The 14,003-nt window shown below is 33.3% G+C and overlaps 1 protein-coding gene across 1 annotated transcript in view; it reads right to left on the bottom strand.

The window, feature by feature from the left end:
• LOC147064541 (atrial natriuretic peptide-converting enzyme) overlaps positions 1-14,003 on the bottom strand; it is an 86,758-nt gene continuing 72,755 nt past the window's right edge. Inside the window, exons 4-11 of the mRNA XM_085958432.1 lie at positions 8,934-9,102; positions 5,202-5,643; positions 3,862-4,068; positions 3,550-3,745; positions 3,241-3,386; positions 2,696-2,865; positions 1,941-2,303; positions 1-1,083 (exon numbers count right to left, since the gene is read on the bottom strand). Of these exons, the coding sequence (XP_085814558.1) occupies positions 901-1,083; positions 1,941-2,303; positions 2,696-2,865; positions 3,241-3,386; positions 3,550-3,745; positions 3,862-4,068; positions 5,202-5,643; positions 8,934-9,102 (1,876 nt within the window). The 3' untranslated portion in view covers positions 1-900. The remainder of the gene's footprint in view (positions 1,084-1,940; positions 2,304-2,695; positions 2,866-3,240; positions 3,387-3,549; positions 3,746-3,861; positions 4,069-5,201; positions 5,644-8,933; positions 9,103-14,003) is intronic.

Here is a 14,003-nt window from a genome sequence, read left to right as displayed (position 1 = left end):
TTATGAAAGGATTTTATTAACAATTTTTTTGATATTACTAAAATTAGGAAACAGCCATTCAATTTACACTATTATTGATTTTTCTTAATAATATTTTCTTATTCATATATGGTTAACATTCATTGTAATTTATTTCATAATAATAATACAATATTCACATTTTTTCTGAATCTAAGTTTTTTGGGGAGGCCAGAACAACAGTGTCCCAAAATTGCTATTAAATCATATACTATACTATCATGCCCATAAAATGTGGTTCTTTCTTTTGAAACAAATTTATATTAGATGATATTAAGTTGTCTGCCATCTATGATATCGACTACTAAATACGACCAAAGATACTGGAAAAATTTCATAATAATAATAAAAATAATGAGCAACAAAGATAAAATTGTAAAACTTATGAAAAAAATGTTTAATATCTAAAAATGTATAACTGTACAGTCCTAGATTTAAAAATAAATAAACACAAAAATATTGTATTTTTAAAGTTCTTACTAAATCAGCGTTAGTATGTTTTCACTTATCACTATCGTATGTATTTAACAAATCATAATATCATTATTTTTTCCATATTATAATATAATGGTTCATGAATTTTCATAAGAGTGTTCATAATGTATGCCATTACCGACGAAGCAAACACATTTTTCACTAAATACCACTACAAAATAAAAGCTATGGTTTTTTCAATCATAATAAACAACTTTTATAGTTCATAAAAATATCACAATATGTAAACAAAATTCCATATAAACACTTCCAATACAGTAATAATCCTTGAAATTCAATGTTATTATTTTCGTTGTCAACCTTTTCACTTCAAAATAAACTTCTCAGAAATTCTGAACGACTAGTTTTTGGCTTTTAAAATCATGTTGTTTAAAATACATTGAATAATTATGAAATGGCACCGATCATTTTTAAAATCCATTCCACGTTAGATGTGATTTTGTCATACATCCGTGGCCTGCCCGTGCCGGCTTTTGAGCATGCTATTCTCCAATTGCTCACACCGATCAGGGACCATCTTCCTTCCACCGGATCCAGGCAAGCTATGGGGCTTCCTGCGAATTCTTCCTCCTGAAAATATATTGAGAGTACCAATAAAACAACAAAGTTAACAACTTACATTAAATTAAAATATATTTGATTTGACAGGTTATGAACTACTTGTATAATATAACTGTTAGTTTCATAACTTTATCACTAGATGTCACTAGTGACTATTACACGCCAGTGAACTTCAAAATAGTACAATAATTTAGACATGTATCAATCTGTGAGTTTTGTATGCTTTATTAGGTGTATTATCATTGAAAAATCTACAGGTAAGTACAATATATCAACTTCAAAATATCTTGTAAGATAACTCTATCATAGTGTAAGTATGGTTTATACCTAGTGATATCATAAAAGTATTGATACCTCAATACTTTCTTTCGATCCGATAGAATCTATAGCGTTTAGAAATGATTAAGAGTGGCAAGAGTTAGGGGTTAGGGAGAGGCCTTCATGATTGACAGGCCTTCAAATGATGATATTATAACTATTAAAACAAGTCAACAATATATAAAAGTTAAAACATGTTTGTTTGATTTTCTTTTCAACTTGGCTTCAACCTGGCTTCAACTGACATCCACATACAAAAATTCCAAAGTTTGTTCTTTTGTTTCGTGCTAATTCCAATTTTGAATTTTCACAACAGATAAAGTTTACAATATTATTATTTTGAATTCAATTCTTCTTTCTTTTGTTTGACTTAGCTGTCAGAATTATTTTCATTTTGATTTATTGTATGCGTAGATTTAAATATTGAAGAATACAACCATTACTGTTTTGTTAAGTGAGATAATAATGTATATCGATCAATGAAGCAACCTTGTGCAAAGCCTAAGGTACCTCAGCTGGTAATTAGATTAAATTATGAAAATACTCACATTGCAATCTTCTTGTTGGTACAATGCTTCAGTGCAGAAACTATTCACAGTTGCGATACTGACATTTTCGCACTGTTCCATTCCGATCATTCTCAAGTGAACTCTCTGAAGTTGGTCTCTATTTCTAGCCCATCCCAATGTGTTGCAGTACGACACGTTTTCATCGGTTTTCACTTGCGGCAAACAAATTGGCCTGACAAAATCTGTCATGAGGACTGGCTCCTCCATCTTGATGAGTACGATTGTGCTTCCTTCCACGGGTGACTTGATCATGCCGACAATGCGGCGCTCTTGAAGCCAAGGGGAGGAACTGGAGACGCGTATTGAACCCAATTTGGCGATCCATTCTGCTTTTGGCTGACCCTGCAAGGTGTTTTGAGAATTTTGAAAGAAGTGAGTAAATCTCATCAAGATAAAGTTTCAACCAAGTGTATTGGTACATATTGGCTGTGTCCACTATCAAGTTTATTAATAATTTATATTTTACTGATTCTTTGAAATGAATATAGTTTTTCATCATTGTAACAAATGGTTGCAAGTAATTTGATAAGTAAATCTTATATGTAGTTAATATATTTTTCTATTCTGAATTTAGTTAGTGCTTTTGACTAAACTTTTTTGCAAACTAGAAATCTGTAAGTATATAAGAAATGATCTTCTAATATACAGTCATAGATGTCGTTAACACACAGAAGTGAAATATGAATAGTATGTGCCTATTATATTTAATTAAATTAAATTAAAAATGACGATACCTGGAAACAAGATGCCGTGGTAATCAGCCATTCTGGAGAGATAAGGGTTGCATCGCAGACATGAGAATCTTCCTTAACTAACATAGCATGCCATGGCCAATCTCCATAAGATGATATTTTTCCTAATCCATCAATCCCTGTTACATCTCTCGCTGATTGTTTCCCACAATCTTTAATGTCATAGAAAGGCGTAAATGATCATGTAATTAGTAATAATGTCAATGATCCCATTAAAGAAGTCGGTTTAATATCTATTATTAATCAATCAACACCTTGTGTTTCATATTTTCATATTCAAACACGCTCCCATTAAATTTAAATAATTTTCATGTATAATTAATTTCCTCGTGTTTATAATGACCATTATTAAATTGACAAAGCGTATGGAACACAAAACATGATACGTCTTATTTGGATATTTAATGTGGAAGTACAGAAGTGAGGGAGAAGTAATTTTTAATGGAAAAATAGAGCAGAGGCATTAAAATGAATGTGTGTAAGTCAAAATGAAAGTAGCATTAATAAATAAACAAATAAATTCTTACCAAATTTAGAGCATCCAACATACATGACTTTCTTTTCAGGACATGAAGCCTTAAGAAAGCTTATTTCAGGAGCAAGAGGATCTTCTACTTCCACGTAATGCATATTTTGCTCTTCATCCGTCTTCACCTTTACAAAATCTACTTTTCTGTAAAAAAAAAAAAATATTGACATTTTGTAGGTTAGGTTAGATTAGGTTAATTAATGTTGTCATAGAGGGGGTCCAAAAGATATTAGAAAAACTAATGATGTAATTATGAGTACCTAATTATATTTTTTTTTAATAATTATTAAGTACTATGACTACTTACTTGAATGAGAGGGCATTGCACAATGATGAAGCTACAGTGTTTATGGCTATACTCGATTCATTCTGGTCACGGATGCAAAGTTTTCCAAGATTCCCTTCCTCATTAAAAATAACATAACCTTCAGAATAGTATTGGGATTGGTGCGGAGATATCGTTGGATATTCCAAAAGATGTGACACATTTGGAGCAATTACCACTGTAAATAAAACAATGAATGCGTTTTCATTATACATATTGTCACAATTATATTTAATTAACACACATTGTTTAGCGGAACTAAAATATAATAATGCATTGTTTAAATTATCTTACAGCATGATTTCTCATCACTTCCATTAGGGCAGTCTCTCATTCCATCGCATCTCTTATTTGGAGCCAGACAGCTTCTTCCTAAGCCACAATGCAGATGTCCTGGTGCGCAGTATGTGCAGGTTTTCTCATCTTCGAGGGATTCACAGTCTGGTACTCCATCGCAGATCCTTGGAGACAAGGCATTCGCTTGCATTGTCTGTACGCAGTCTGAAAAATCATTTCGTTAATTTGAATAATTGTAAATTAATATTTCTTTATGGAAATTCTCATGGTGATAATTTTACTCATATTATTTAAATTTAAAGGATAACATAAATGACTTAAATACCAATGGCAAAGAAAAATCAACCCATCTTTGGAGATTAGGCCGAAACTGGCTTCCGACAGTCTTATAACTAGAATTTGGCTGCTATATTTACCTAAGATTAATATTATTTCATATTTTGATTTTGATTAGCTTTAAGAATTGTAAATTATAACAGACAACCTGTTGAAACAAAATATTCTGCCCGTGAGCCATTTTTAAAAAGGGCACATGACACCTCGGCCACAATGGCTTCAGGTAAAGGAGAAAACTATCAATGAGCGAGAGGGAGTGATGATGCGATATCGTCACTTGCCGTTTATCTAAGTTTGCAGGTAACGGACAATCCAATCCGGCCTCTTGCCAGAGATGTCGGATTAACGGTAACACTTGCCTAGTTAAATTAATCTACTTGAATATTGTAAACTATACACTATCTGAAATCGTCATATTATTATTTGAAATATATGTTTTTGTTTTTTGCATTCACCACCCCCCATGGCTTAACATTTGGTACCTGCTAAAAAATAGTAAGTTGGTATATTATGATCACCACAGCCCCACAAGGGGGGGGGGCTGACAGGGCTGTAGCCTGGGGGCCCGGGCTCAGAAGGGGCCCGGCGAGGCGAGTCGATCAGATAAGTGAGATAAACACACATCACAAAGTTGCTTTAATAGTAAAAAAAGTTTTTATTAATTGTTAACGCTATTTTCTTCAATAATGTTATTATTTACAATGATGTGATTATACGATGCAATTATTAATTGTGTATCAAAACTAGACAACTCCATAATTCAAATGGATGTATTAAAAAGTATACAATAAACACTAAATACACATTAATTTTACCGCGTACACCATTTGGAAAACGCTACTGTAGAGCGTGTGTCTTTATCATTAGCGATAGGCAGGGGGGCCCGCCAAAGATCCTAGCCTGGGGGCCTGCTTCAGAATTTGGGGGTCATGATTGTGATACCTATGTAAAATATGCTTAATATAGAAGTTAGTACTTTGCTTACTTATAGATTCACAAACCTCGTTTTGGTCGACATGAAGATGGTCCACTGTACTCGGGAAAACTGCTGCAGTCAAGCAATTTCTTAAACTTAACAGGCAATCTGCTACCACAACCGGCCCAGAACTCCCTGCAGTAACTCCTGCATGGCATAAAGATCCTATCTTCGTCATCTTTCTGTAAGCATGACGGCTGCAGGAGCTGGCAGACGAAGTCATACGCCAGTCTGTAGCACTCCGCGTCAATCAGCTCGCGGAATGCAATCATGTCATCTTCTAAATCTTTCAGGGATCTATGCCCGACGATGTTTGGGTAAGATGTAAGATTATAAGGGAGGTTCTGACACATCTTCAGTTGAATTTGAGAGCATCTTCTTGGAGGAGGAGGGGGTGTCGTGGATACGGCTGCGATTGCTATGTTTGTAGATGCAGTCACTGGCAATGTTAGGATTGCTTCACTTTCCTGAAACATTAAATGTAGTTATGTAATATAATATATTTTAAGGATATAATACGGGGTCGATATTGAAAATGGTTTTGGGAGCCACATACGAAATAATTACAAGATAAAAAGAACTTTTTATATACAACATTCTGTTGAACCATATAAACTTGACTTGACTAGCTTAAACGATCAAAAAAAATTGTACTTGACATGTCATATTGAGTTCCATAGTAACGCACGTATATATTAATAATTTTGTTGCTAGAACCCCAGACCCCTAGCAACCAATAATGGTGTCGAAATAACTTTTCATACAAAACAGAATTAACTGTAAATAAATTCAATTCTACTTAAAGATGGCTAAAAGTATTAAAAAATGCATTGGCATCGTGTTCTGATATATTCTAAAAGTTTCAAATGTCTAGCTAGTCGGAAAGTTAGTTAAAAATCGATTGCAAGATTTGTACCGGACAAATAAGAATACGAGCTAAGAAAAACGTTGTAAAATATGTCACATGGTGTGGTACTATAACAGGCTACGGATGTCAAGTGTGGAAAAATATGGAATAAACCTAACCACGTGTTAATGAATATGTTATTTCCAATAGTTAAGTACGTCTGTATGATAATAATATCCATTAAAGTTTGTCATTGTAACGTGCATTCAATATTGAGGGCAGTCGGCTCGCTTCGCCTTTACGGCCTGACCGTCATAAAGTACCCTGATTCAAAATCATGGTCAATATCGATGGCTTTTACATTTTTATTTATTAATCTGCTCTGTGACCAAGACAATATGCGTTGTGAAATTGAATTCACGAAATAAAATAGGTTCTGTGTGCCAAATATTCCAAAAAAGGTGTTCATAAAAAACAATATTAAGGGATAAAACGCATTGTTCGTCGTATCTCTAGTGATAGTATTACGAAAATAGATTAGAATAATATATTATTTTAAGAATTTATCCAAAAAATTACAATAATAGATATTTTTATTTTGGTAAATACATTACCTGAATAGGTACTATAATGTAATATTCATGTCAGGGTTACGTTTTTCGTTTAAAAAATAAGGTGCAGATTGTATTGCTCAATTTGAATTATTGCATTATATTTCATTTTGCGATATTAATCATAATAAAATAAAGTAAGGAAAGGAATCCTCATAATAGATGTCAAAAAATTCAAGAATAATTAATTATTATTTTTTTACGGGATGTCTTTTTTTATTTATGGCTCGCTGTGGTCGAAAGGTAAACTATTCGATTATTAGGCTGGGGGTCACTGTTTCATATTTCGCAAATAATTCACATGTTACTTTATCAATGCATCTTTCGATATAGTTAGAGCATAGTTCTAATTCCTACATTGAGCGAATAGCTGATAAATATTTCTTATAAAATAATATAAAGAAACTTCCACAAGTACAATCCAGGTGAGGAGTGGAAGCCATGACCGCTTCCGGAGTCTCTTATGGACGAATCATAAAAGCAATCGCGTCTCTCATAATATTATGTAGGTTTACGTAAAAGTGTCTCAGCACCAGGTCTAAATGGCAACTGAACCATGAACGTAGCGACAAATTAGGTGGTGATTATTGGAAGGTATGACCACTTTGCGACTGGAAACTTGACTCTTCCGGTTACCTTTCTCGGGTGGATAAATCACAAATCAAACTGCGTCTTTTTTTAGAAGCACATATTGAATTCATAGTGAATTCGAACATATTATTGGGTACACAAAGGGGTGGAGATGAAAGAAACAAATTTGTAAGACTTATGTGCCCTGATTTTTACTAAAGTATTATGTATTTATTGTAGGATTACCAAACAAAACAAAATACTGGTAGGTACCCATAGTGTGTATTGTTACTTTAGGGTTCATGCATATTATGGTATATAGACATAGAAGACAACAAAACCAATAAACTGACTGGCACCATGCATATTCTTGAAGCCAATGACCAACTTTAAATAATACATACGAGACGAAGACGCTTGCACCAATGACATTAATATGGACGAATCATCTGGAAAAGAAAATGACACTCACTTTATTGTCGGGTCTGCCGAATGGGATAATCTGTTCTAACGCCATTACAATAAAGGTGATATTGCTATAAATTCCTGATGCTTTTTGTTGGGTCTGCCGAATGGTTCGGTTCGAACGGGTTCTCTCAAATGAACATTAACATTAGAAACACTGTTCTAACGCCATTACAGTAAAGGTCATATTGCTATAAATTCCCGATGCGTGATATCGCATAATGGGAATTGCGTGATGTCTACCTATACATGCGAATTTACTTGCTAGCTACTGTATTGAGTGCGTCGTCCATTAATAATGTCATTGGCTTGCACAGTGTCACTGCAATTCCAAGTTTGAATCCACGAACATTTCTGTACTCACACCTAGAGTTGGGTTTCGGGAATTTCTCGACGAGAATTATCGAGAATTTTTCGAGATTTTCAATCCGGAATCACGAGAATTGAAATTTTTAACATTTCGGGAAATCCCGGATCTCGGGAATCTTTTCTCGTAATTCGGGATTTCAGAAGTGGACAGAAAATACAAAAATTTCAAAGACTGATCGGGGCATTTAACACAATTAAGCCAACGTCGATTCAAAATGTGCGCAATTTTTGCAACATCAGGGAATTTTGTATCTCAAAAGCGTATGCGATTGTCAGAGACAACGATTGACAGTCTGTGTTTTTTGAAATTCCATTTTAATAAGTAGTGTTTTGAATTATTTTTGTTTCCCTACTTCTATTTTGTTGTCTTCTCACATAAATAAAAAAAAATCGTATTTTTTTGGGATTTGCCTGTTTTTCACTGATTTTAGGATTTTTATAGGTTTTTTAAATTTCCTGATATCTCGAGAATTCTCGAGAATTCTCGAGAATTCTTTTCTAGAAATCCCGAATATCGAGATTGAGATTTTCTCGGGAAATACCCAACTCTACTCACACCATGATTTTTCATGTATACTATCGTTTCAGGTACACGAATCACAAAACAAACCGTGTATTTCATATTATGCAGGCGAAACCGAAGTGCGCGCGTTGTGCCCATCGAGTATTAAGCTACGGAGGTGAGCAATGGAAGCCACGATGACTTCCTGGCATGGCACCATACTATAGTCTCACTTTTTACGAACCACAAAAGAAACTGCGTCTGTCATATTATGTAGACAAATCCAAGTTACGGAGGTAAGGAGTTGGAGCCACGGACTCGATCCCAGCACCTGGTTTAGTATATTTATTTTGTTTGTGTTAATAAAATACGAGATATTATGAACTACTCTACCTGAATATCCAAACTGTCCGGGTCAATAGTTATATTCATAAAATATCTCGATTCATTGTGCAGTCTTATTTCTCTCAAGAGAACAGTCTCGACATCTTGTACATCGACGTCATAATAGGTCGGGTCGAAGTGGACGTTGAAGTGTACCATTGTGTCTTCGTTCTGCAATCTGAAATCAATTTCATTTTAAAAACATCTGTTGGTAAATAATATTCAAATTGAATAAGTTTTTTTTGTATGGGCACGTCGAAAGGTCGCCTGAATCGTGATTATAATATTATTTGCACTTTGCATATTTCGTTCCATGAACTCTTTAGATATAAACATTATAAGTACATAAACATAATGTATATTATATAGTATAGATAGACCAAGATTTTTTTTAGAAATTGAAAGTTTGCGCACGGCGGAATAATTCGCCGGCGGGAGAGGAAAGGGGGAAAAATTTAAAATACAACATTATCAAGTAGAGCCATTTGGAACTTTTAACATCATGAAAATATTGAATAAAACTAATTATATGACAATACAAGATATTTTGTACTATTAAATTAGACAATTACCAACTAAAAATCGATATTATTTGCTAAAAAATACGTCAAATGGCATTTCTAAAAATGGTTAATTTTTATTTATTACCACTTTCAGATTGACGAATTTAGAACTCAGTGAAAAAGAATTTAAATTGGGCATATTGTATGGGCCAAAGATCGTGTTCTATTTTTACTGGTTCTAGAAAAATTATCCCCTGTTAAAAAAATCCCCTGTCTTAAAAACCTCCCCGGACATAAACCCTATTTTTATTTTAATTGTGTGGAATTGAGTTTTTATTTGTTAATGCCCGGGGGTTTTTTCTATTGACTATTTTTAAACATGGGATTACTGTCTGGTGGGCTATTGAGTCAAGATGGGGGGGGGGGGGGTTGTTCCAGGGGGTATTATTATCCTAATGCCATAGTTGCTGCCTAAAGCTTTTAATTACTTTTTAAAAACCACATTTAAATAACACGTTAATTATATCTAATGGCCAACTACTCAAGTACTAAATGAGTTAATATACGCGTTCCTGATGTGAACTCTAATATTCTCGGTGCGTATGTGTTCGTGAAATTTATAATTAACTCGCATGCAATGAAATGAAAAATAAAAATAATATTAAACGTTATGTAAATTCAATTACGGCTTGAATAATTGGATTCGATAAGTAATCTACCCACATATTGAAATTTCTCTCGGTTGATAGAAAGTAATTTTAAATTCGCTCTCGTAAAATAACAATTATGATCTCGTAATAACTTTTTGCAATGATTATTTATTATTGAAGGATAGATTCATTAAAAAAAATTAATCAATCAAAGCGTGTAGATTATTATGATTTTTTGTACAATTAAAACATAATTTTATTTTTGTAATGCAATTTTTTTTTAAATAAAAACATTCTCATGAAGCAATTATGTCAAAAGCGCCAAATGTATGTGTACAAAAAGAATTAACAATTATGTACTGTAGGTACTACTATTCAAAGTTACTTATGGCTGGGAGCGGATCTCACAGAAGACAGCAAATATCCACCAATATCAAAGTATTGCATGAAAATAGTCATTTTATAAATACTTGATGTTCTCTAAACCATTTCAAAAAAATCTAAAAAAAATAATTAAATAATATTTATATGGGAGGAAGCGCTAGACTAGCCAAGCTTCTGATAATGGCATATAAAATATTATTTATTATTAGTGCTCGCCTACGAATTCGTCCACGTAAAATACGGAAAGAAAGGGAAGAAAGATATAAACGATGAAGAAATAAACTGATTCGTATTATGAATTGTTCGATTTTTAGGCGCACACTTCACCCCAAATTGTTGAAATATTTTTAATTTATATTTAGCTGTAATTATTTCAAATGAAAAAGAACACACTACAATCAGTTATCTATCTCAGTGTGGTGAAACAATAATTCAACATGGTGAACGCTGTTTATTTGTCGATAGTTATATTAGTTGCCACACTATTAATAAAACTATGATAAAGACATGACAGCTGAAATGGCTATCGACTAATGAACTAACCAATATAATTTAATGAAGTTTATATCATTATCATTTTATAATACCTAGAGAATTCTACAAATTAACTGTTAACCAAATTTACAAATGTTTTAGTAATTATTAATTTTCTACAATAGTATTTTGATTAAGCTTGAGAATTTGTACGGATACAGGTTGGTCTTTCACATTAGTATGTTGACGTGATTTTAAATAAACATAAAAATATTACATTGTTCTCAAACTTGAAAATTTAATCGTGACAATCAGTATGTAATCACGGCGTGATTATTAAATAATTTTCTAAATTTAGCGATTTGTGAATAGGAAGGCACAACAATAATTTGTAAACGCCAATGAGGCTAATGGCCATAAAAAACTGGTCAAGCTTGCTTATTTTAGTCATTAATATTTATTTTTAAGGCGCGATATTGCCAAACTGAGTAATATTTTATGAAAATAAATGCAACTGAAAAAGTTCCGGAACCATTTTGGGTATGCGGAAATGCCGTATAATTTATAATACCTGGATACGAGGAAAAACAAAAACATTTTTTGCCATATAAAACAAATGGTGTCTGAAATTATTGTCATTTTATGCTTGTAAGTAATAACAGTTATCGGTCGATTTCCAATTAAATATTCAATTCACTTTCCATGCTTCCATTTAAGTGAATTTTCAAAATTATAACAAGTATTTGGAAATTTTAAAAAAAATCGAATACGAGGGTGGGTCAATAAGTCCTTAGAAAAGCCGACAAGTGGCGCGACTAGTACTGTAAGCGGTTTGTTTTCATGCAGCGGCACTACCGATTCAGTATGCTGCGAAGTTTCAATCAGATTGGTCGGGTTGTTGTGTGTTTTTCGTACATTTAAAAAAAAAATTTGCTTGTGGAAAATGGAAAAATGGAAAATGGAGAAAATTGAGTTTAGAGCTGTTATTAAACATTTTAATATAAAAGGGTTAACAGCAAAGGAAATAAAAAATGAGTTGGATTTAGTTCACGGCATATCTGCTCCTTCACTTGCAACTATTTATAACTGGTTAAATGAATTTAAACGTGGTCGTACATCAACAAAGGATGAACCACGCTCAAGACATCCTGTAGAGGTGACTACACCAGAAATGATCAATAAAATCCACGATATGGTGTTAAGTGACCGAAGATTAAAGTTGAGTGAGATAATTGAGGTTACAGGGATCTCAAAAGGTAGCATCATTTCTATTTTACATGACGAATTGGGCATGAAAAATATTTCTGCAAGATGGGTGCCGCGTTTGCTCACAGTCGACAATAAACGCAATAGGGTGGTGGCCTCTAAAGCCCTGTTGTCGCTCATGCAACGCAATCCGGATGAATTTTTTCGTCGCTTTGTGACTGTAGATGAAACATGGATACACCACTATACTCACGAGACGAAAGAACAGTCAAAGCAGTGGATTGCGAAGACAAACCATGTCCAAAGAAGGCGAAAACCGTAAAATCAGCTGGTAAGGTTATGGCTACTGTATTTTGGGATGCACGTGAAATTATTTTCGTTGACTATTTGGAAAAAGGAAAAACAATAACAGGGGATTATTATGCATCTTTATTGGACCAGCTAAAAAACGAAATTGAAGAAAAACGGCCTCATTTAAACAGGAAAAAAATCCTCTTTCATCAGGACAATGCCCGTGTTCACACATGTTTACGATCAATGGCTAAAATTGAAGAATTGAAGTTCGAATTGGTTGACCACCCACCGTATTCGCCAGATTTAGCCCCCAGTGACTTTTTCCTTTTCCCAAACTTAAAAAAATGGCTAAGTGGACAACGTTTTTTTTCAAATGAAGAAGTCATCGATCGGACAAATGCTTATTTTGAGGACCTTCCGAAAACTTATTTTTCTGACGGTTTAAAAAATATTGAGAAACGTCTTACCAAGTGTATTGAGCTCCAAGGAGATTATGTTGAGAAATAAAAAAAAATACAAAAATAAAAACTGTTTTAATGCTTTTTTCTAAGGAATTATTGACCCACCCTCGTATCATCAATATTTTCTCATTGAATCGATTACTGCGGGAGTAAATTTTAAATGTTACAGCGATTAAGAAAAAGAAAGAAAATTGCAATTTTAAAATAAATGCAATACAGGTTCGCAACCTATGGGTCGCGACATGATATCTAGCGAGTTGGCAACTACTTATAAATTCTGATGAAAAGAAACACTTGCATATTATACTTTTATATAATAGTAAAAATTCACAATTGTCGCACTTTTGTTAACATTTTAAAATAAATATGGTTCCTTGATTGGTCGGTGCTACGCATGGAACATAGGAACTGGCTTACCCTAAGGGTAGGTGTGGTATACAGTGACGTGTTGTGGGGGTAAGCATATTGTCGTCTAAACTTGACTTGCTAGCTTAAACGATCAAAAAAAATTGTACTTGAAAGAAATAATACTGAAATGTCATTTTCATTAGTAACGCACGACGTATATATTAATAATTTTGTTGCTAGGACCATCCGCTTAGCAACCAATAATGGTGTCGAAATAACTTTTCATACAAAACAGAATTAACTGAAAATGAATTCGATTCTACTTAAAGATGGCTAAAAGTATTAAAAATGTATTGGCATCGTGTTCTGATATATTTTAAAAGTTTCAAACGTCTAGCTAGTCGGGAAGTTAGTTAAAAATCGATTGCAAGATTTGTACCGGACAAAGAACCACCGGACAAATAAGAATACGAGCTAAGAAAAACGTTGTAAAATGGTGTGAAAAAAAAAATCTGTGTATTACCAATGTGTCAGAAATATCAACCAAATAGGACATCAGACTCTAACTAATCTAAGTTATTTGGAAGTGTCTAACTTATATTACCTTCATTCGCTTTTTATATCTAAATTTAATTTTGTATGTTTTAGTGGTATATATTTTGTTAGTAGGTAATGTATCCATACAACACATTTGAATACGTGTATTAAATAAGGCTCTAAGTACCAAAAAGTAGTATTGCCTGTAGTTACAAAATACCG

This window comes from Rhyacophila brunnea, unplaced genomic scaffold, assembly GCF_057557595.1.
Source record: "Rhyacophila brunnea isolate RB1 unplaced genomic scaffold, BYU_Rbru_1.0 scaffold_7, whole genome shotgun sequence".
In the NCBI taxonomy this organism is placed as follows: Eukaryota; Metazoa; Arthropoda; class Insecta; order Trichoptera; family Rhyacophilidae; genus Rhyacophila; species Rhyacophila brunnea.
This window is presented reverse-complemented; position numbering and strand designations above follow the sequence as displayed.